Below are 21,911 nucleotides of genomic sequence, written 5' to 3' on the forward strand. Positions count from 1 at the left end.
AATACTCCACCCAAGTCTAGCCCAAGGCCAGCTAGTATTGAAAGCCCAATGAAGCGAACCCGCTGCATTTATAGCACTGGATGGGAGCCGTTGTGGGAGAGAGATGTGAAAGGAGTGAGTTGTTCAGGGTGGGGAGAGAGAAGGGGCCGTAGGCTCAAGTTGGCCCCACCATGGTATTTATATGAAATCCACCCTCACCATTAGGTATGTCGTCCTATGTTAGGCCCAACGACCAAAGATAAGCTCCATTCGTGATTCGGTGAACCAAACAATTAGAAACAATATATAAGATAATGCTCACCCTCCAAATTGTTTCCCTTGGTGTAGCCCACTCAAATCACGTGTGGGTTTGATTTTTTTTGGGTCCAAAGTCAAGTTTTGTTATATCATATGCTGGTTGGAGCGGAATTCATATAATTATGATGGTGGACCTTGTAAAAATCAAGGGTGGACGTCTCTCTCCTAACAGTTTTCTTTGTTGTGGGCCACCTTAATAGCTGATTTGGGCTAGGTTGTAGACGGTCCAAAGCCTGGGCCAATTGAAAAAGGGCCTGAATTTTAAGCCCAAACCTAACCCTCAGGATTATACCCCAGCCTAAGTCTGACCCAAGGCAGACCATGCCCAACAGCCCTGCAGGCCATCTTGGCTACTTGCAGGCACGTTTCTTGCTACGGGGTCATCCCTTTTACACGGAGCCATGTAACCCAAAGCATGGGCCCAATGAGATTTGTGTGACACCCCTTCATTCATTAGTTTCTCCCTCTCATGTTATTAGGTGGCCCAAAAAAATGAGACAAATCCAAACCTTAATTGGTCCACCAAAAAGATGGATTGAATGCCTACCATCTAAACCTTCTCCAGGCCTACAATAAGTTGTCTGAGGCTAATATGTGTCTTCCTTTCATCATCTTTCTGGGAGTCGTGTAATGAATGGATTAGATTGAATATAACCATCACATTGATCGGGCCATCAATTATATATATATATATATATATATATATATATATATATATATATAATTCCATTCCAAACAGTTCAAAATTCAGGCCGAAGCCAACCCCAAGCCTGACCGGTTGATAGCATTGATAGTAGGCCCAATGATAGCCTTTTTGTCCCTACTTTTCATGTGGTGTGACCCATTTAGAGTTTTGGATCTAAATCCCTACGGTTCAAAATCCCATTTTTTGTTAGGCATGCCAAGTATTCTTGGAAATTCATACCCGACTTTGACTTTCCAAAATCCTACTCTGTATACTTCTTTAAGGTTTCTTAGTTATCTATCTGTTATGTTAGGAAGGATCCGAATGAATATACAGCACCCAAGAACATTAGAAGGAAACTACGAAATTCAAAAAAGGACTTATTACGAGATAATGATCAAATTGCGATGAACACTAGATCTGATTTTCTTAGATCATCTATTCTAATTATATTATGATAGGTTTTGGACTATAAGCCCAGAATGGAAGTCTAGATCATGGCACATGCAGTCTATATGTATGCGTGTAGCTGAAGTGTGCATGTTACCCATTTTCATAATCTCAATTATGATCTGATTCCCAGACCCGTTCTCATTAAATCATTGGTTGTATTTCAATGTTATCTGAAACTTGCAGGCTTAGATTTTGATGGTTACATTCTTCGATGCCAGAGATCTTTGCGGTTCCACCCAATAAGTGGGTCCCAAGATTCCCAACGGATGAACTGTCTAGATCATCGAAAGATTATACCCTTTTCTTATATGTGGTGCTACTCCAAATGGACACTGCCAAGACAATTCACGCCAGATATGTTAAGGGGATTGACAGGGCATGCGTTTACGGGTCATGCATGCAGGTTCTATTTTTAACAATCCATTTTTCTGATGTCAATGGCTGACAGTCCTATTAATGGGCAAATGGATCTTCTTATTGGACCTGCTTGATACCAGAGTCACAGATCCATTTCTAGCCCCAATTTAGTGGTCCTCTTAAGCATTTTCCGTGCAAAATTTATTTTTTTTTAAAAAAAAAAATTTACACTTGGCCTGCCCAAACAAACCAGCTAAGAATCTGGGCCCAAAGCCATTCAGTCACAGTTCCTTATTGGAATTTTGCAAAACGCAACAAAAAATGAAATTGACTGTGAAAATCCTGGAATGATTACTAGGTGTACGTGCAATCAATCTCCCTCAAGCAGCCTGATCTGGAAGTTGAGGCCCCAAATGCTCGTAGAAATGAGCTTATTATGATTCACCTGTGTTTAAAAACTTATTCACATGCTTGTACACTGTTGCATGTGTGGGTCAAATATATTGCGTAATGCCATCCAACCCATGTATTAAATGAAAACCAACATGATGATGGAATGCCCCTGAAAACAGGCCTATCCAACCATTTGGCTGGCCACACCATGGAAAACAATGTCAACCACCTAAAGGCCTTCAAATTTAAGTTGGGGCCCATGTGACAGTTGATAGGCTTTTTTTGGGGGCATCCAATGGAATGGCTCTGTAGCAGAGGTTGGACGCCATACACATATGTCAGTTAATGTCATGCGCAACTTTTATAGACTATGTTTGCGGGAAAGGACACCCTTATCCATGGCTAAAGTGGTAGACTAGTGAAAGATACCTCGTTTCAACATTGAGATCTTGGTATCGATCCCTAGTGGGGGTGGCTAACAGTGAAGCGTCAACCGACAGTGGGGTGTACTAACAAGCTAACAAAAAAAAGAAGCTGGAAAGGACTTGCAGAAGAACCACGATCAACTTCCATTACTCAATCCTCAACTATTTATTAATCTTAGAATTTAAGCTCACTTCCCCCCAAATAAATTATTATGTCCAAGCCGCTCTTTGATCCATTTACTTAGGTGATGCATTAATGATTTTTTCTCAAGGTTTGGGAACTGAACCAATCATGGAAGTGGCTTTTGACGGATGGGTAAAAGCCATAGCTTGGTTAATATATATACACACACACATGGCTTGGTTAATACACACACACACACGGAAATGCTCACCTGGGAACCAGTTCATACATACTACGTACGAACTTTTTTGAGAACCCATCATATGTGATGTGGATCCAAAATCTGAACCGTTCATGTGAAGTAGCACCTCCTGAAATCCCCTGGGCCTAAGTTTTACTTTGATCTAAATCTTTGATGGGCCATGAAAAATGAAAACAGTTTTCTCCCTTGATTTGCATTTCTCTTTGCTAAGGCCCACCAGAATAGTAGATCAGGGTGAAAATTTGTCACATGCGGTTTTATGGGATTCCGCATCACATGGACCGTTCAGATTAGACACCCATGACACGTGTGCAAAGGTGCGCACGTCCGTAGGTGCGCAGGGGAGCATGACTCTCTCTCTCTCTCTATATATATATATATACGGGAAAAGGTTCTACGCCGTCGTGCTCATGAGAACTTCTCATGAAATCGAGCTGTGTGGTCCCCACCGTGATGTATTTGCTGTTATTCATATGTTTTCCATCTCATTTTAGTACTCATCCCAAACCTTAATGATATCCAAATCTCAGGTGGACTGTATCACTAGAAACAGCGATGAATGACCATTAAAATCTTTTTGCGGGCCACAAAATTAATTTTTGGATCAAGCTGACCTTTATATTTTCCCTTCATCCAGATCTTACTGACATTATTAATATGTTAAATTTCAAATAAACATCATGAAAACCTTACGATGGGCCCTTTGGTAATTTTAATGGTGAGGCACTCGATCACCGCTGTTTCCTATGAGTGGCCCACCTGAGATTTGGATCTTGGTAATTTTTATAATACCATCCTAAAATGCTATGGAGAAATGGATGGATAGTTTGGATATACAAAAAATCATCAATGTGAGCCCACAGTATGCGTAATACCCTGTTACCCGGGTAGCACGTAAAGGCTTTTAGCAGGCGGTTGGCTGCTGGTCGGTTCTCTGAGTCCCCACTACGATGTATGTGCTTTATCATGTTGTTCGTTCATTTTTATAAGATTAGTTTAGGGCTTGATTTCAAAAAATGAGGCAGATTTAAATCTCAGGTGGATCACATCACAAGAAAATAGTAGTAATTGAATGTCTACCATTAAAAACTTTCTAAAGCCTACTGTATTATTTATTTGACATCCAACCTATTGATTAGGTCATACAAACCTGGATGAATGAAAAAAAAATATATATTAACTAGACCCAAAATTTTTGGGATTCAATCAACCCTATTTTTCCTGTGATGTGGTCAATCAACTTAAGATTTAGATCTACTCATTTGTAGGCTCATACAATAAAAAAATAGACAGCATGGATGAAACATATACATCATGGTGGGACCAAGAGAGCACCGACTAGTAGCCAGTAGCAGCGTCAGTAGCTAATCCGCGTCCTTGGTATGCAATACGCATCCATACAGAGGCGAGATAGGTCCAACTATGGCTGTAATGGGCCGCGAAAACCTGATTGGCCTTTGGGCTTGGCCCATTTGGGCTGGGTTTGGGGTAGTGTATCAGGCCGGACGGTGAGGTTGGGCTTAAATTAAGAGCCCAATTATAAATCACACCGGTCTTGGGCTTAGCTCTCCAAATTCCATAAACCCAGCGCAGCCCAACAACTTTTCTCCTTTTCTTTCATTCTCTCCCTCTCTCTCACACATGAGGCACACCAAATATCATTTATCTGGAGAGATATTGAGGGCTTGGGCTCTGGCGGACTCAGGACGGGCTTTGTGAAATTGTCCTGGGCCGGACTCGAGCTGGGCTATTTCATCCCGTCATGGGCCCGAGCTAGATTTGGGCTTGGTTCATAATTAGAGGCCGGGCTTGGACAGAGCTCGGCCCGGATGGATGGATGGACGGACCTAATCCGGCCCATTGACAACCCTAGGTCCAACGGATCTAATTTCAGATATTATTCCTTATCTAAGTTAGGGTCCACAAATTGGAGCGTTTAGATCGTGTACGTACGCATTTCTACGGGAATTCATATTTTTCAACGCCTGTATCAATTAACTCTTTTTTCTTTTCTTTTCCTTTTTCGTAAGAGTAAGACAAGCTGTTCTTGTCCAGAGTAGCATCAACCTCCTTCTATAAATACCCATCCATCGTAAGTTCGTAACAGAACATAAGCAACAACAGCCATGGCCATACAGAAATCTCTCTCTTGCTTTTCTTCTTTTATTATTAGAATTTCTTTCTTCCAATGCCTTTACAACAGCACCAGCATCCACACTCGGAGAAGCAGAGGCTCTCTTGGAATGGAAAGCCAGCATCTCCTCACCACAAGCTCTCCATTCATGGTCACTTCCATCTGCTAATGCTAGTGCCAACACAATCTCTCCATGCAAATGGTATGGGATCTCCTGCAACGGCCTTGGAAGCGTAATAGAGATAAGCTTACCCAGTGCAGGCTTGCAAGGTAAGCTTGATAACTTGAGCTTCTCCTCATTTCCAAACCTCTTCCGTCTCAATCTCAGTGACAACACACTAACTGGAACCATCCCAGCTGATATTGGCACTCTTTCTAGACTCGTCTCCCTCAATATCTCCATGAATTATCTCTCTGGAGTTCTACCTCTTTCAATGGCTAACCTTTCTCACCTTTCAGAGCTCGACATCTCATCTAATGAAATAACTGGGCCTATTCCTCCATCTTTAGGTAACTTGACCAGGCTGACAATCCTCTACCTCTTTGACAATCAAATTTCTGGTTCAATTCCTGCACAATTAGGAAATCTCAAGAATTTGGTTGAGTTGTCATTGCAGAATAATAGTCTGACAGGTCCAATCCCACCTGCTTTAGGTAATTTAAGAAACCTTACACTTTTGTACCTCTACAGAAATCAAATTTATGGTTCAATTCCTGCACAATTAGGAAATCTCAAGAATTTGGTTTAGTTATCGTTGCACAATAACAATCTGACAGGTCCAATCCCTCCTGCTTTAGGTAATTTGAGAAACCTTACACTTTTGTACCTCTACGGCAATCAAATTTCTGGTTCAATTCCTCTAGAAATTGGGAATTTGGTAAATCTCAATAAGCTTGAGCTTGAGAGTAACCTTCTAACAGGTTCTATCCCTTCCACTATAGGAAACTTGACCAAGCTTGAACTCTTCAATGCATTTGACAACCATTTAACTGGTGAGATCCCAAAAAGCTTCAGAAATTGCACTAGTTTAACTAGAGTTCGACTCGAAGGAAATCAGCTTGTTGCAAATGTATCAGAAGCCTTTGGTGTCTACCCACATCTCTATTTCATGGATGTCAGCAACAACATGTTGTTTGGTGAACTCTCACCGAACTGGGGAGAATGCAAAAACTTGACGAGGCTACAATTATCTGGGAACATGATCACTGGTAGAATTCCTCGCGAGATTGGGCAGTTGAAGCAGCTACAAGTACTTGGTCTTTCTTTGAACCATCTAGAAGGAGAGATTCCAAAGGAATTTGAGAGGCTAACTTCTTTGTTCAGCTTGAGTTTAAATGATAACGAACTTTCTAGTCAGGTACCAAAAGAGATTGGAAAACTCTCCAACTTGGAGGTTCTTGACTTGTCAAGGAATCACCTAAGTGGTCCAATACCACCTCAATTAGGGGATTGCTCCAAACTCCAATATCTGAAATTGAGCGAAAATGATTTGAATGGAAGCATTCCATTTCAAATTGGTAACCTGGTATACTTAGAGGATTTACTAGATCTCAGTCATAACTTGCTTAATGGAGAGATATCACCACAACTTGGGAAATTGCATGTGCTGGAAAAGTTAAACCTCTCCCACAACATGTTGTCGGGCTCCATTCCACCTTCTTTTGAAGCAATGTTCAGCTTGCAATCTATTGATTTTTCATACAATGCTTTGGAAGGTCCTCTTCCCAACAGCAAAAACTTTCAGAAGACTCCTGCAATGGCATTCATAAAAAACAAAGGTTTATGTGGTGAAGTGCAAGGTTTGAGACCCTGCAACGCTCCTTCAATAAGGCATGGTGATGCAAGGAAAGGCCGCCAAGTTGTCATCTTCATTGTTCTTCCTCTCTTGGCAGCCTTGTTTCTTTTATTTCTAGTCGTCGGCCTTTCTTCCATTTATTCCCAAAGACGAAGAAATAAAGAGAAGGTAGTTCTTGAAAAGAGCAGCAGAAATCCATTTTCAATATGGAATTATGATGGGATTGATGCATTTGAACAGATCGTGGAAGCGACAGAGGGTTTCGACGACAAATACTGCATCGGAACTGGAGGGTATGGAAAAGTTTACAAAGCAAATCTACCATCAGGCCAAGTAGTAGCTGTGAAGAAACTTCACACACTTGAAGGTGGGGATCAATCCGACCAAAGAAGTTTTAGAAATGAGATTCGAGCATTAACAGAAATCCGCCATCACAACATTGTGAAGTTTTATGGTTTTTGTTCCCATGCTCAATTCTCATTTCTAGTCTATGAGTACATGTAAAGGGGAAGCTTGGCTAGTATCCTAAGCAACGACAGAGGAGCTGCAGAGTTGGATTGGACTCTAAGGGTGAAAGTTATTAAAGGTGTGGCCCATGCATTATCTTACATGCACCATGATTGCACCCAACCAATTGTCCATTGAGACCTATCAAGCAACAACTTTCTGTTGAATTCGGAACTTGAGGCCTGTGTCTCTGACTTTGGCACTGCAAGATTGTTGATACCTGATTCGTCCAATTGGACTACGCTCGCCGGCACTTACGGATACATCGCTCCAGGTTAGCTGTTAATTCATTCTCCATACTTTAAAAGTTTTATTAGCAATTGGTCTTTATTTTTTCTTAAGCTTTCCTTTTTATTTTATTTTATTTTTTGTTGGCAATTACATACTACGGATTGTGCATATGTTAACATACTGTTGTCAAATATTGCAATCTAGGGCAACTGGAAGATTCCTTGATCCAACAGCTGTAAGAGACCTTGTAAAGAAACATACATGGGTTTGTATTTTTACAATCGCCAAAGTCAAAACTAATATAATAATGCAAATGAAGATAAAAGTAAGAATGCATTTTCTTTGCTACACTTGTGGTCCATCATTTTACATTATGCATGGTAGAGATAATGTGGTTGCATGGTAAGACTAACCATAGTTCCAAGTTACCCAACTAACTTATGCATATTTTATCAGCTATTAAATTTGTGATGCTGACTATTTTTCTTAACTGTACATTTGTTGGCCACCAATTAGATGGACAGAGTCCTCCAATAACTATAATTTTTGGAACCTATTCCATCTACAATATGGGCCATGCTTTTAGATGGTCTGGATATATTTACATGGATATTCCAAGTGTATAGATGGATGTGTAATCACTGTTTAAGAAATGATTGAAAAAACTCGTACTTCTGGCCCATACGAGTAAATGTGAAAATGATGTGCAAGGAAATAAATGTGGAAGTGATGAATACGGAAATAAGGCACCCTTCAATGCTCAGCCAAGAGATCCCAGAGGATGGTTGGGTTTCCTCCATTGCACGAGGGTTTCGACAGCTCTATGGTCCAAACCGTTGATGTGATGTCCCACATAGTGAATGCCCCACACCAAAAAAATAAAAAAATAGTTCCAAGATCGAAAATCCTTGAAACAATGCCCATAGTACCCAATCATAGCCGATGAAATGTGCAATTACAATGATACCTATATACACATCAATGACTTAGTTTACACGTGCCAACTTCTCATGCGTTTGGGATTCCCGAGGCACACATAAAGGTAATCCCAAACATGTAGATGACCCAACACAATGATTAATCTGGTTCTTTTATTGAGCGGGCCACTACCATGTGAAAACAATGGATAGTTTTAGAAAAAATTGGCAACATACACAATATATATGAAACAATGGACCATCCGGACTTTTTCTGATGTAGAGCGGGTCGCAGACGGTTACATGGCCAAGATGGATCAGAAAAGGCCTGGTCGACGACAGAAGTGATCCAGACCATCGAACCTTAAATCGGCCGTATCTTGCAATCCGGAATGAGTTATCTGATGTAAAATATATGATTTTGGGGTAGAACGAGCTACTGAAGCCAACTAATCCGCTACGCCGGGTTGCACAGTCTGGAATTGCGAAAAATCTCTGGATCGACGGTCGTTTCCCTGTTTTAATTTCGTTTTTACTATAAATAGTAAGTTCTAGTTTGATTATAACTCTTCATCCGTCGGGCTTTAGGAGTTGCGCCCAACGTGAAAAGAGCTTAGAATAATTAGGAGAACGGTTTGGTGAAGCCAAATAGGACACTTACTATTTTTGGCCGAAAACCTTGCGCACTAGTAGACATCACGACCATCTATAAATAGTAAGTTTACTATTTATAGTAAGTCGCGGATTCTAGGAGTTTGAGTTGTAGTTTGATTCTAATTTCTTTCACATTGCTTGGTACCCCTATTTAAAGGGCTGTGAACTCATTTTTAGTCATCAATTAATCAATTTCGAATTTATTAGAATTTATTTCTATTTTCTGCTTTCTTTCCTCGTGGATTCGAGAAGTCTCTGTGAGGAGTCCAGAGAAGCTCCGTGGATTCGGAGTAGTTATCCTCATCACGTTCATCCCTGCGTCAATTGGTATCAAAGCGAGGTTTCTCCTTGGGCCGATGGCAAACAACGAAGGTATGAATCAAAATCCTGTGGATGGTAATCCACAAATTCGTTATCTTTCAGAAAGAATGGAAGCTTTCCACCGGGAGAGTTAGTTGACCATGCAAGGGCTGCAGGCAACTCTCGACCGTCTTGCGTATGCGCTACTTCCGCTCCGAGCCCTAGGCGGTGCTCCACCACCCATAGTTGCTGTACGACACAATCCCGATTTTCGTAGAGCACTACCAGTGGCAAACCGTAGGGCTACACCAGATGACTCAAGTTCTAGCGACGAGGACCTTAATGAGGGTTTTGCTCGACGACCAATCCATGGAGGTGATCATCTAGATCGTGCTGAAAGAGACTATCGAGGTAAGGCTGAACTTCCTAATTTTAACGGTTTATTAGGTATAGAAGATTTTCTCGATTGGCTAGCCGAAGTAGAAAGATATTTTGATTACATGGACGTGCCAGATCATAAAAGGATAAAATTGGAAGCGTTTAAATTAAAATCTGGTGCTTCTGCATGGTGGGAACAATTACAACTCTCACGAGCCCGCCAGAATAAGGTGCCCATCTCATCATGGCCACGGATGAGACGTCTTCTTCGATCACGATTTCTCTCTAGTGATTATGAGTAAATATTATTCCAGCAATATCAAAATTGCAGACAAGAAAATCGAACTATCACAGATTACACCGAAGAATTTCAACGGTTGCTTACACGAAACGATCTGTCAGAATCTGAGTCACAGAAGGTGGTAAGATTTATAGGTGGGTTGCGACCGATAATTCAGGACCGAGTTCAGATGTACCCAGTCGGGACCGTGGATGAAGCAGTTCAATTGGCGGGTAGGGCAGAAACACAACTTGCAAGAGCTCCTGCTCGTCCATATCCTTCAAATCGACCCCCCATGACGAGTCCCACGCAGGATCCAGTGCTGCCACGAAGAAAAGATCCAGTACCTCAACTTCCTACAATCGCAAACCGTGATACGGGGAGCGGCTCATCCAGACCTCAACGTGCAGCACCCATAACAGAAGGTCCGAGTAGGATTTCAAATCCTTATACTCGGCCAAGGTCGAACAATTGTTACCGTTGTGGCCAACCAGGCCACTTATCGAACACTTGTCCTCAACGTCCCACAGCGCATGCACTTGACTATAAAGGAAGGGGACACTGAAGATGAGGCCGCAGAAGAAGACCATCGCTTTGATGAACATGAACACACCACTGAAGAAATAGCAGGTGGCGATGAAGTGACGGGCGAGGATCGTGGCGAATTTCTAGTTGTGAGACGATTACTGTATGCCCCACGAAAGGAATTACATCCACAGTGACACAATATATTTTGTACTCGGTGCACCGTCAACGGAAAGGTCTGTGATGTGATCATAGACAGTGGTAGTAGCGAAAACATCGTCTCGAGAGTAATGGTGGACAAGTTGCGGTTACTAACGATGAAACATCCTTTCCCATACTCAATTGGCTGGATAAAAAAGGTGAATGAGACCAAGGTAACTGAACAATGCACTATCTCGTTTTCAATTGGCAAAAATTATAAGGATCAAATTCTTTGTGATGTAGTCGATATGGAAGCTTGTCATATGTTTCTTGGTCGACCCTGGTAGTCGGACCGTGATGCGACCCATCGGGGATGAGATAATGTCTACGTATTCGTCAAGGATAGTCTAAAAATAATCCTTGCCCCTATGGCACCAGAGAACCACCCTGAAGCCTCTAAAGTGGAGGGGAGTTCCCTCTTGACCATTCGGGATTTCATGGAGGAATCCAAGGAAACTGGCGAGGTATACGCCGTAGTAGTGAAGGGCGAGGAAGAGGAACCCTCCAAGTTTAAGACTGTTGCTAAATAAATTCAAAGAAGTTTGGCCTGAGAATTTACCTGATGGATTGCCCCCCATGAGGGACATCCAACATCACATAGACCTCGTCCCTGGGGCTAGCCTGCCCAATCGCCCTCATTATCGGATGAGTCCGAAGGAGTGTGAGATACTTCAGGGGCAAGTGGAGGAATTGATCCGTAAGGGTCTCTTAAGAGAGAGCATGAGCCCATGTGCCGTACCAGCATTATTAACGTCAAAAAAAGATGGAAGCTGGCACATGTGTGTCGACAGCTGAGCAATCAATAAAATTACCATCAAATATCGGTTTCCAATACCACGGTTGGACGACATGTTCGATATGTTAGAAGGGACTAAGGTGTTCTCTAAACTAGATCTAAGGAGCGGGTACCATCAGATTCCTATTCGACCCGGTGATTAGTGGAAAATGGCATTTAAGACCAAGGAAGGGTTGTATGAGTGGCTGGTCATGCCCTTCGGCCTATCGAACACACCAAGTACTTTTATGCGTTTGATGAATCAAGTTCTAAAACCGTTCACTGGCCGATTTGTGGTAGTATATTTTGATGACATACTGATATATAGCTAAGATGAGGCGGAGCACAGGAAACATCTCAGGCAGGTGCTACAGGTCTACAAATTAACAAGTTGTACCTCAACTTGAAGAAGTGTAGTTTTTTAACTGACAGCTTATTGTTTCTAAGATTTGTTGTAACGTCCACAGGCATTCGTGTGGACGATGAAAATGTGCAAGCTATTAGGGAATGACCGATCCCGACAAACATTCATGAGGTGAGGAGTTTTCACGGGTTGACGACTTTCTATCATCGATCTGTGCAAGATTTTAGCACCATAGTCGCGCCTATAACAGATTGTATGAAAAAAGGACCGTTCCAGTGGACCGATAAAGCTGATAAGAGCTTTCATGAGATCAAGCATCGTTTGTTTACAACACCGGTCTTGGTGCTTCCTAATTTTGACAAATTATTTGAGGTTGAGTGTGACGCTTCATACGTCGGAATTAGAGGAGTATTATCACAAGAAGGCAGGCCGGTAGCCTTCTACAGCGAGAAGCTCAGCGAAACCCGAAAGAAGTGGTCGACTTATGAGCTTGAGTTGTACGCAGTTGTTCAGGTGCTGCGACATTGGCGGCATTATCTGAGTCAAAGAGAGTTTGTTTTATACACTGACCATCAAGCATTAAAGTTTATTAATAGTCAGACTAACGTGAATCGTATGCATGCTAGATGGGTTGCGTTTTTTCAGGAATTCACGTTCGTTCGGAAGCACAAGTTAGGGCAGTAGAACAAGGTGGCTGATGCACTTAGCCGTCGTGCATCACTACTAGTTACAATGAGCAACGAAGTAGTCGGCTTCGACTGTCTCAAGGAGCTGTATGCCGAGGATGAGGACTTCAAAGATTCTTGGATGAAATGTCAAGAAGGTCACCCCAGTAACCTTCATATACAGGACGATTTTCTCTTCAAAGGGAATCGATTGTGCATCCCCTAAAGTTCTCTGAGGGAGTAGATTATTCAGGAGCTACATAGAGGTGGCCTTGGTGGACACTTGGGACGAGACAAGACGCGGGCTCTTGTGGAAGAACAGTATTACTGGCCGCAGGTAGTACGCGATGTGGGAAAAACTGTACAACGTTGTCATGTTTATCAGACCTCCAAGGGACAATCTCAGAATACGGGCCTCTACACCCCGTTACCTGTGCCTAACAGTCATTGGGAGGATTTATCAATGGACTTCGTGCTTGGTCTCCCATGAACACAACGCGGCATGGATTCGGTGTTCGTGGTGGTAGATCGTTTCTTAAAGATGGCACACTTTATCCCATGCAAAAAGACCCTCGATGCAACACATGTAGCGAATATATTTTTCGGGAGGTCGTTCGGCTACACGGGGTCCCCAAGACCGTTACTTCTGTTCGTGACACGAAGTTCGTTAGCCACTTTTAGCGGACTTTATGGAATCGATTCGATACACGACTTCAATTCAGCAGTGCTTACCACCCATAGACTGATGGGCAGACCGAAGTTGTGAATCGCATATTGGGAAACCTCCTTCGCTGTATTTTAGGAGAAAAACCGAAGCAGTGGGATTTGTCCTTGTCCCAAGCAGAGTTTGCATTCAACAACATGGTGAACCGCTCGACAGAGAGATCACCGTTCCAGATTATCTACGGACGAGTGCCTCGCCACACACTTGACTTGGTCCCTCTACCGAAGCACCTAGGCACGAGCATTGCAGCAGAACATATGGCAGACAAAATCATGGGCATCCATGCAGAAGTACAGACCAAGCTACATGCCTCGAACGAGAAGTATAAGGAACAAGCGGACAAGCATCAGTGACAAAAAGTGTTCGAGGTGGGCGACCGCATTATGGTCCATCTGTGCAAAGAGAGATTTCCGACCGGGATGTACAACAAGTTGAAAAATAAGAAGATTGGACCCGTCCCAATCATCCGAAAGATCAATGACAATGCTTATATTATTGATCTTCCAGATGACATGACAATCGCACGGACTTTTAATGTCGCGGACCTGACCGAGTATCATGAATCAGAGCATGACGAGAACTCAAGAACGAGTTCTTTTGAAGTGGAGGAGATTGATGTAGAGCAGGTCGCGGACAGTTACATGGCCAAGATGGATCAGAAAAGGCCCGGTCGACGACAAAAGTGATCCAGACCATCGAACCTTAAATCGGGCGTATCTTGCAATCCGGAATGAGTTATCTGACGTAAAATATATGATTTTGGGGTAGAACGAGCTACTGAAGCCAACCAACCCAGCTATGCTGGGTTGCGCAGCCCGAAATTGTGAAAAACCCCTGGATCGACGGTCGTTTCCCTGTTTTAATTTCGTTTTTACTATAAATAGTAAGTTTTAGTTTGATTATAACTCTTCATCCGTCGGGCTTTAGGAGTTGCGCCCAACGTGAAAAGAGCTTAGAATAATTAGGAGAACGGTTTGGTGAAGCCAAATAGGACACTTACTATTTTTGGCCGAAAACCTTGCGCACTAGATGACATCATGACCGTCTATAAATAGTAAGTTTACTATTTATAGTAAGTCGCGGATTCTAGGAGTTTGAGTTGTAGTTTGATTCTAATTTCTTTCCCATTGCTTGGTACCCCTATTTAAAGGGTTATGAACTCATTTTTAGTCATCAATTAATCAATTTCGAATTTATTAGAATTTATTTCTATTTTCTGCTTTCTTTCCTCGTGAATTCGAGAAGTCTCTGTGAGGAGTCCAGAGAAGCTCCGTGGATTCGGAGTAGTTATCCTCATCACGTTCATCCCTGCATCATTTTCGCAAGATCATCCAAAACTTTGGCCAATTCTCTGCACCTCTCAGATGTGCTGAGTATGTCTTATTTGGCATTTGCGCAGTTTATAGAGATGTCTTGAAGTTAACAAGCACAAAAACTTCGAAGATATGAAATCTAGATTAAGAAATTGAGGTAAGTTCGATATATGATTAAGAGTTTAGCTATTAACGATTAAGAATGAGAAATGATCATGACTGAACCATCTTCCTTCTTGCAGAGCTTGCATATACAATGAGGGTAACTGAAAAATGTGACGTATATAGCTTTGGCATTGTGGCACTTGAAGCGATGATGGGAAGGCATCCTGGGGAGCTCATCTCCTCTCTGACACCAAGATACACTGCTAAAGGATATGTTGGACCAACGTCTCCCGGACCCGACAGCTGCGGTTGCACACGAAGTCATATTTGTGGTGTCCGTGGCACTTTCATGCATTCGGCCGGATCCAAACTCTCGGCCAACCATGCACCACGTGGCTCAAGAGTTGTCTATTGGTGGGTCTTCCTTTTCTCTAGGGCCATTCCATGCACTTGCATTACATCAACTCATGGATCTTAAAGTATAGTTGGGTGGATGAAAATCATCGCGGTTGAAGGTGTGTAGTGGCAAGAACGTTAATAATGTGTGTTTATTGTATGAAAATCATCCTATATGGAGAAGGTATTTTTCTTGCTATGATATGTATGTAATTTTAGTGTGTGGAATTGGTGTTTATCTAAAATGTAGATTTTCAAGTGAAGCTTCTCCTTTGTGGCTCCCACTTGAATGTTTGTATATCGTTTTTATTCAAAACCAAATGTTATAAAGGTATGTTGAAAGAATAAAAATGTTTCATTGTATGTGTGATGGTTATCTTCTAACTGAATGTCTTCTAAACCAAAGAATTTACCTTTTAGGAGATATTATACTTTTTTGAAATAATAGTTTTCTACTAACATATTATTAGGAGAAGAATGGGTATATTTATTAGTGAGAAAAGGTACCAAATGTGGTTTTGTTAATTGAAAAGGAAAAGAAGAAAAGAGAGAAAAAAGAGCAACAACTTCACACACCGGCAATGTGACTCAAGATAATTATACTATACCTCAAGTCAAAGTGTCCTCTAAATCTACTCCATGAATAATTGGTAGGATTCGAGAGCTGATGCGACCTGCTTTCTTCACCCATTAAATTAAGGTGACTTGCATAAGCTCCATGAGCCCATTTCTACTTTGAATCCAGCTTGGCCCATGGGCAAAGCTTGGGCCTTTCGTTTTGGTTTGGGCCAGGGCTCAAGTCATTTCAGACACGCAATTTCATTTCCTATAAGTATTCCATTCTAGTCATCCCCTAGACAACAACCCATTCTCCATGAATGCATACAGCTGGTTTCATTTCTTTGGACATCTATTTCATTGTGTATGTGTGCCCCACTTGATCAACAGATAGATTAACAACATTTAAATGCAAAATAATGATTTTATCAAATTTGGGCTGGGCAGGATCGAGTTCGGGCCTAACCATTTTTCGGGCTCAGATTTTGGGTACTCTGCTGGGCTGGTACGGGCCATGGGTCATAAGTATAGATCCGGCCCAAACCCAGCGAAGACAAACCAAATTTGAATCGAAAGTGGGCCTATGCCGAAGCCCAACAGAGCTTTGGACACCAAAATATAAACGGCTAAAGAGAGCATCGGAGTGGTTGGGTTGGAGAAAGGTTGCAGGTTTCTCCTCTCCCACTCCAAAGGGGCGACCGAGAAGAACACAGTCTCATTGAAGCCTAATATGGTAATTTCACTAATCTCTAACTCTAATCTCATCCTCTTCCATTTCCTCATGTAAGGAAAAAGAAAAGAAAGAAAGAAAATAATGAATTTCCATTTTAATTTATGAGGGAAAGGGACACACTCTCTGCGTACGCCGTAGCTTTCATCTTCAGAAGAGCCGATGCACTTCTTGCGCTTATCCCACTAGCCGTATCCGCAAGTGTACGTAATCTACCGACCCCCACTTTTTTTAATATTTCTGCAATTTTGGAAGCTCAATTCGGTTTTTATGCATTAGTTGGGTTTGGATACTCTGCTTAATCATTCTTTGATTATTATTTTTCTTGCGTTTTCGTGCAATCTCTACATTCGTTGTGGATTAGATATTTGTGAGGTATAAATAGACGGTTAAGAAGTGAATTACAGCAATAGTTCACATTCTGACTAAGGCAAGTTCCAAGCCTAATAGCGGGGGATCATCTAATCGAGGAGTTTTTATATTTTTATTTTTATTTTTAAGGGGTGCATGGTCCATTGACTGGGGGCTGCAACACGCCAATGGTCTATAGATCGCTGAACAATTGGGACAATCTTTTTAGAAATGAAAGTTTCTGTATACTGTGGAAATAATTGTGTCTCGTTTTCATGTTATGCTTCTAGTTTTTATTTGTTTTCCTTTTCTTTTCATGTGTTTGAATGGAAGGATAACTATTAAAAGGGGGGGTATGAAAATGTAACCTGAAATCATCAAGAAATTGAAACCATGGTTTCCTCTTTTCTCCCTTGTTTGTTTTGGATTCCAATTTTACAGTGATTCGATGTTCTGTCACCTCATGTTATCTTCTTTGCCTCAGAAGTCAGCAATGTCTCTTTTTTGGGAGAGATGAATCTGCACAGTTTTTCAAGGAAAATCTGAGAAACGGAAATTAGTTTGCAACGCTACTTTTCTTTTTCTTTTTTCGCAAATGGAGAAAAAGCGGGTTTCCATGGAAAGCAATTTCATTTCCAGGGTTTCCATGTTCCCAAACACCCCCTAAGTTATGTGTTTTTATTTTATTTTATTTTATTTTATTTTTTATTTTTTTTTATGTCTCCTATTGTGCCACTTTCTTATGGGAGAAATGAAACCTGTGTGCAGCACACTAATTTCCTTATCTGGTGTAATAACACTAATTGGAGAGGTCATACCAGTCCTTGATCTGGACTGTTCATCTCATGGACCCACCATGGATGGATCATATCCTAAAATTTGCTAGATGAGATGAATCTATACCTTTCCAATTGAACTATTTTGTAAGGAGTGCTGTCCATTTCCACAATTTTTTTTTCTACCACTCATTTGTAGGTGGGCAGTTGGACAGCTAAGATTGTCCAACCAGTAATATTTTTGTTACGTTGCCAATCCATTTGGTAGCTAACAGCCTAACACATAACATCATGCATGGTGCATGGATTCGATAACCTCTTTTTCCTTGTTGACATAGGGCCTTTCTTTCCTGTTTAACGTATTAACTGTTTTGTGTCTCTGCGAATTAATGTTTAGGAATTTGGAGAGACTGAATATTCTGTTCAAACGCATATGCATAGAAAAGTGCACGAACATGTACACATGCATTAGCTTTTATGAATGGCTATGCTGTTGTCATGGCATTTTTCTCTCCCCTCTGTCATTATCATTCACTCCTGCACATAATGTCCAAAGTGTAATTGACTCGCAAGCTCTATGTTTGATGTTGAAAAACTCAGGCCCAATGAAGAAAGCAATCCTTTTGGTTTCCAGTTTCGTTAAAATGCAGCCAAGTTGCTTTTGAAAAAAAATAAAATTTAATGCAGCCAAGTGGATTGTCTACTTGTGACATGGCAATTTTCTTGTGAAATCAGAATTTAGGTCAGGCGAGTCGATTGGTCCACCACTTTGTGCGCTTTGCATGAGAGCATAATTTAGCGAGCATAATTTAGCAAGCTTAATGAGACAACTACATTTTCCTTTTCTTTGGGATCTTTTTTTTTTCCCCACTTTTTTAATATGCATTTGTTGGTGATTGTATTCGAGAAGTCAAAGGAGGAATTCTGTTTCCCATTTCCCACCAAGAGGTATGAGAAATGTTTTCTATGACATCCATGCTTCCTGGAATTTCATGATGTCAATACTGACCAAAAAAAAAAAAACTCCATCACACTTTTGACACTTTTGTGCATTGATCAGGATCATAGATTTGGTGGGCCATCATGTGGATAGGACTTATGAGCACAAAAATCCTGATGACAAGATTATGATAGCCATTCCAATAGTGGTCTGAATATGGATAATTTTGTCACCATGTTGAGCTAAAACTATGCATTTGTTAAAGCAAATGCGTACGTGATGGACTGATCTGGATCCATATTCCTTTGACATCTTTAGCTAGAAATGTCGTAGAATAGTCTCCAAAGATGAAGTCACTGTGGAAATGATTCCCACCAGCCTACTGGTCAAAACTACTGATCAATCAGTCTCCTATGTTTCAACCAGAGGCAACACATGCCAAAAGGGAATCAACATGTTAAACACGAAATTTTATTAAAAGTAACCACAATGAGCTGTTACACACAAAGCCAAAGAGGCAGTTATCCTTTGGCAACTAAAGAAAAACCTAATATAATAAGAAATGACCAAAATGCCCTTGAATCTCATCACAAACATATAGGCTTATCTTAAACTGGCTGTACCTCACATAAACTGTATCAGAATTGTATGATCATGGGATCATTCTGAAGCTGGCTTGATAGTGACCAATTTCATGACGTTCTAATATTGTTATGCCTAGAAAGTGGCCCACTAAAAAGTGACCAAAAACCAAAGGGAAACTTGTTGAGCCAATACTGACTCAGTCTAACCCTAGAAATTAATTTAAATAAATAAATCCTATGAATTCAAGGACCATTTGTTTGATCGCATGGGCCCCATAATATATATCTGGCTTTTCATCTCATTAAACTTTGGATCAGACAGAGATCATCAATCAAGACAATATGGACGCTTGGAGTAGTCAGTTCTTTGGTCAGCCAGATTTTGTGGCCTTTTGGGTGCAACAAATGTCCACATTCAATGGGCAAAACTCAGAACATTTGGCATATGGACCATTAATTTCATGGGTCACAGTTTTTTTATTCCTTTGTTAATCTTCTTGGAATGTATATAGTTTTAGCAGGTTCTGTATGTTGTTTACTGATTATCTTAAAGAAACAGATAACCGGAGTGTGAAGGCCATTACGAGGAAGACAACCGGAATGGGAAGGATGAGGTATTTACATCATGTGCCTCAAAGGTTCAAGTGCAATTTCAGAGAAGGTAGTCTTTGCTTCATCCATCTTTGTCAAGATTTAACTTCTTTTCTCTCTTTCTCTCTCTTTGTGTTTTTTTTTTTTTTTTTTTTGGGCCTAGCAGTTTGATAGCTTTTGAGACTGATTTTCTCCTTTTTTAGGGACCCAAGTAGCTCCGAGGAAGACAACTGCTGCTGCATAGAGGAATTGCTTCAGTTTTGGGGCATGTCTCAAGTATCCAGTTCCTGTATTTGATCTTGTTGAATTTTATCAATTAGGTTCTTTTACACTGGAGATATTGCTATCTTCTATAGAGAATAAACTTTTCGATATCTTAAATTGCCGAATAAGCATGAAGTTTTTGTATTGGGATAAACCATTCTTTGGTATAAACATGAAGTTTTGATGTTGGGATAAACCATTCTTTCCTTTTCTGTATATTTGCCAGTTACATTTTCCAGCTCAAGCAGGAGGATTTCTGTTGACCCTTTCGATAGACCTAATGCCCAAGAAATCAGAAAGAGCAAAAATAGGTTTGCTGGTCTTATGTCTAATGTTCACGATCTTGGTAAACCTTCAGTGACAGTTTGTCTTACCTAATATTTTTAGAAATTTAGTTTTCATTTGTAACTAGATGCATCATCTTTCATTTCACTACTCAAATCATGGGTTTAGGGCCTGCAAGATGTTGCAAATTGTATGAGCTTTAACCAGTTGTCACTTTTCGTCTTTTTGTCAGCATTACATATTTTTTATATACCTAATGCATTTACAAGTTATTACTGATGCTGCTGTTAAACATCAATCTGATGTTCACGTGTTGCCTGGTTATTAACTTCCTAATAGATGTTTTGACTTCCTGACCTATTCTGGCCTAGGAATCTGCTATAGATAAAATTATTTAGTAACAACTAGCAATATTATCCTTCTAGCATGTTTGGCTTACAAATGCAGGTTGTGTTTCAGCTTTGACTGGTGAACTTGCATGTTCTTAATAAAATGGTTGACTTGTGTTTTTAGTGAACTGACCCGTTTCACTGAGGAGTTTCAGTCCCAGCCAAAACCCGTCCTGTTTCAGTGATGAGTTTTGATCCCAACCAATCCAACAGTCTGGTCCATTCCAGTTAAGTAAACACCGGTCATTGCTGAGGCTAATCAAACTGGGAGCTCCTCATCGATCAAGTGAGTTTCATGTGATATTTTTTCTTCCTCTTATGGTTTCTGGATGAATTTGATTAATTTTTCACTTTAGCCATACAATTGATGTAAATGAATCAGCTAGTTCGAACATCAGATCAGTGAGATAATTGATCATCTGAATCAACTTTCCATGAAACTACCTTCCAAAATTGATAATAATATTAATAAAACTAAACTAAACTAAACGAGGTCTGAAACTTGAGTCAGGCCTGCTGCTACCTTAAATATCCTGAAATGACAGCTTTGTAACTATTTCAGTTAGGATTAGCATCCCAAATCTGCCAATCTTCACCATCCTGAGAGATGTTCTGAACACAAAATCCTGACCCTTGACCACTTAAAATGGAGGGTATTAAGAATATAATTTAGTTGCCTTGGATAATTGAAAATCCCGATCAGTCGTTGCGCATCTATGTCAATCCTCTTACGTGCCTTGGATAAATTAAGAAAAGAAGAAGAAGAAGAAGAACAAGAAGAAGCAGCAGCAGCAGCAGAACACTGGAAAGTCCTTTCAGAAGGCTCTCGCAGAGGCATTCATAAGAAACAAAGGCTTATGTGGTGAAGTGCAAGGTTTGAGACCCAGCAATGCTCCTTCAACAAGCCATGGTGATGCAAGAAAAGTCCGCCAAGTTGTCATCTTCATTGTTCTTCCTCTCTTGGTGGTCTTGTTTCTTTTATTTGTAATCATCAGCTTTTCTTCCATTTATTATCAAATAAGAAGAAAAATAGAAAGAGGGGTTCTTGAAAGGAGAAGCGGAAATCCATTTTCAATATGATGGGATTGCTATGTTTGAATGCATCGTGGAAGCGACAGAGGGTTTTGACTACAAATCTGCCATCGCAACATTGTGAAGATTTATGGTTTTTTTTCCCATGCT

General features: G+C 40.9%; 1 protein-coding gene and 1 long non-coding RNA gene across 2 annotated transcripts; both read left to right on the forward strand.

Moving 5' to 3' along the window:
* The first annotated feature begins 618 nt into the window (after positions 1 to 618).
* On the forward strand, positions 619 to 15,118 carry LOC131239039 (MDIS1-interacting receptor like kinase 2-like). The gene is made up of 5 exons (XM_058236600.1): positions 619 to 700; positions 1,619 to 1,678; positions 5,170 to 5,640; positions 5,995 to 7,707; positions 15,003 to 15,118. The coding sequence occupies exons 1-4, from the start codon at positions 619 to 621 to the stop codon at positions 7,428 to 7,430; spliced, it is 2,049 nt and encodes a 682-aa protein (XP_058092583.1). The 3' UTR covers positions 7,431 to 7,707; positions 15,003 to 15,118.
* A 1,558-nt stretch (positions 15,119 to 16,676) lies between these two features.
* Positions 16,677 to 20,405, forward strand: LOC131240570 (uncharacterized). Its single transcript, XR_009168813.1, has 3 exons — positions 16,677 to 16,752; positions 19,760 to 19,861; positions 19,995 to 20,405. It is a non-coding gene; the product is annotated as an uncharacterized LOC131240570 (long non-coding RNA).
* Positions 20,406 to 21,911: the final 1,506 nt, after the last annotated feature.

This window comes from Magnolia sinica, chromosome 3 (genome assembly GCF_029962835.1).
Source record: "Magnolia sinica isolate HGM2019 chromosome 3, MsV1, whole genome shotgun sequence".
Classification (NCBI taxonomy): Eukaryota; Viridiplantae; Streptophyta; class Magnoliopsida; order Magnoliales; family Magnoliaceae; genus Magnolia; species Magnolia sinica.

Coding starts and splice junctions, on each gene's coding strand:
- LOC131239039 (XM_058236600.1), top strand. CDS start 619: ATGCCCAACAGCCCTGCAGGCCATCTTGGCTACTTGCAGGCACGTTTC. Junction 701..1,618: donor TCCCTTTTACACGGAGCCAT/GTAACCCAAAGC, acceptor TGAAACTTGCAG/GCTTAGATTTTGATGGTTAC. Junction 5,641..5,994: donor GCCTATTCCTCCATCTTTAG/GTAACTTGACCA, acceptor CAATTCCTCTAG/AAATTGGGAATTTGGTAAAT.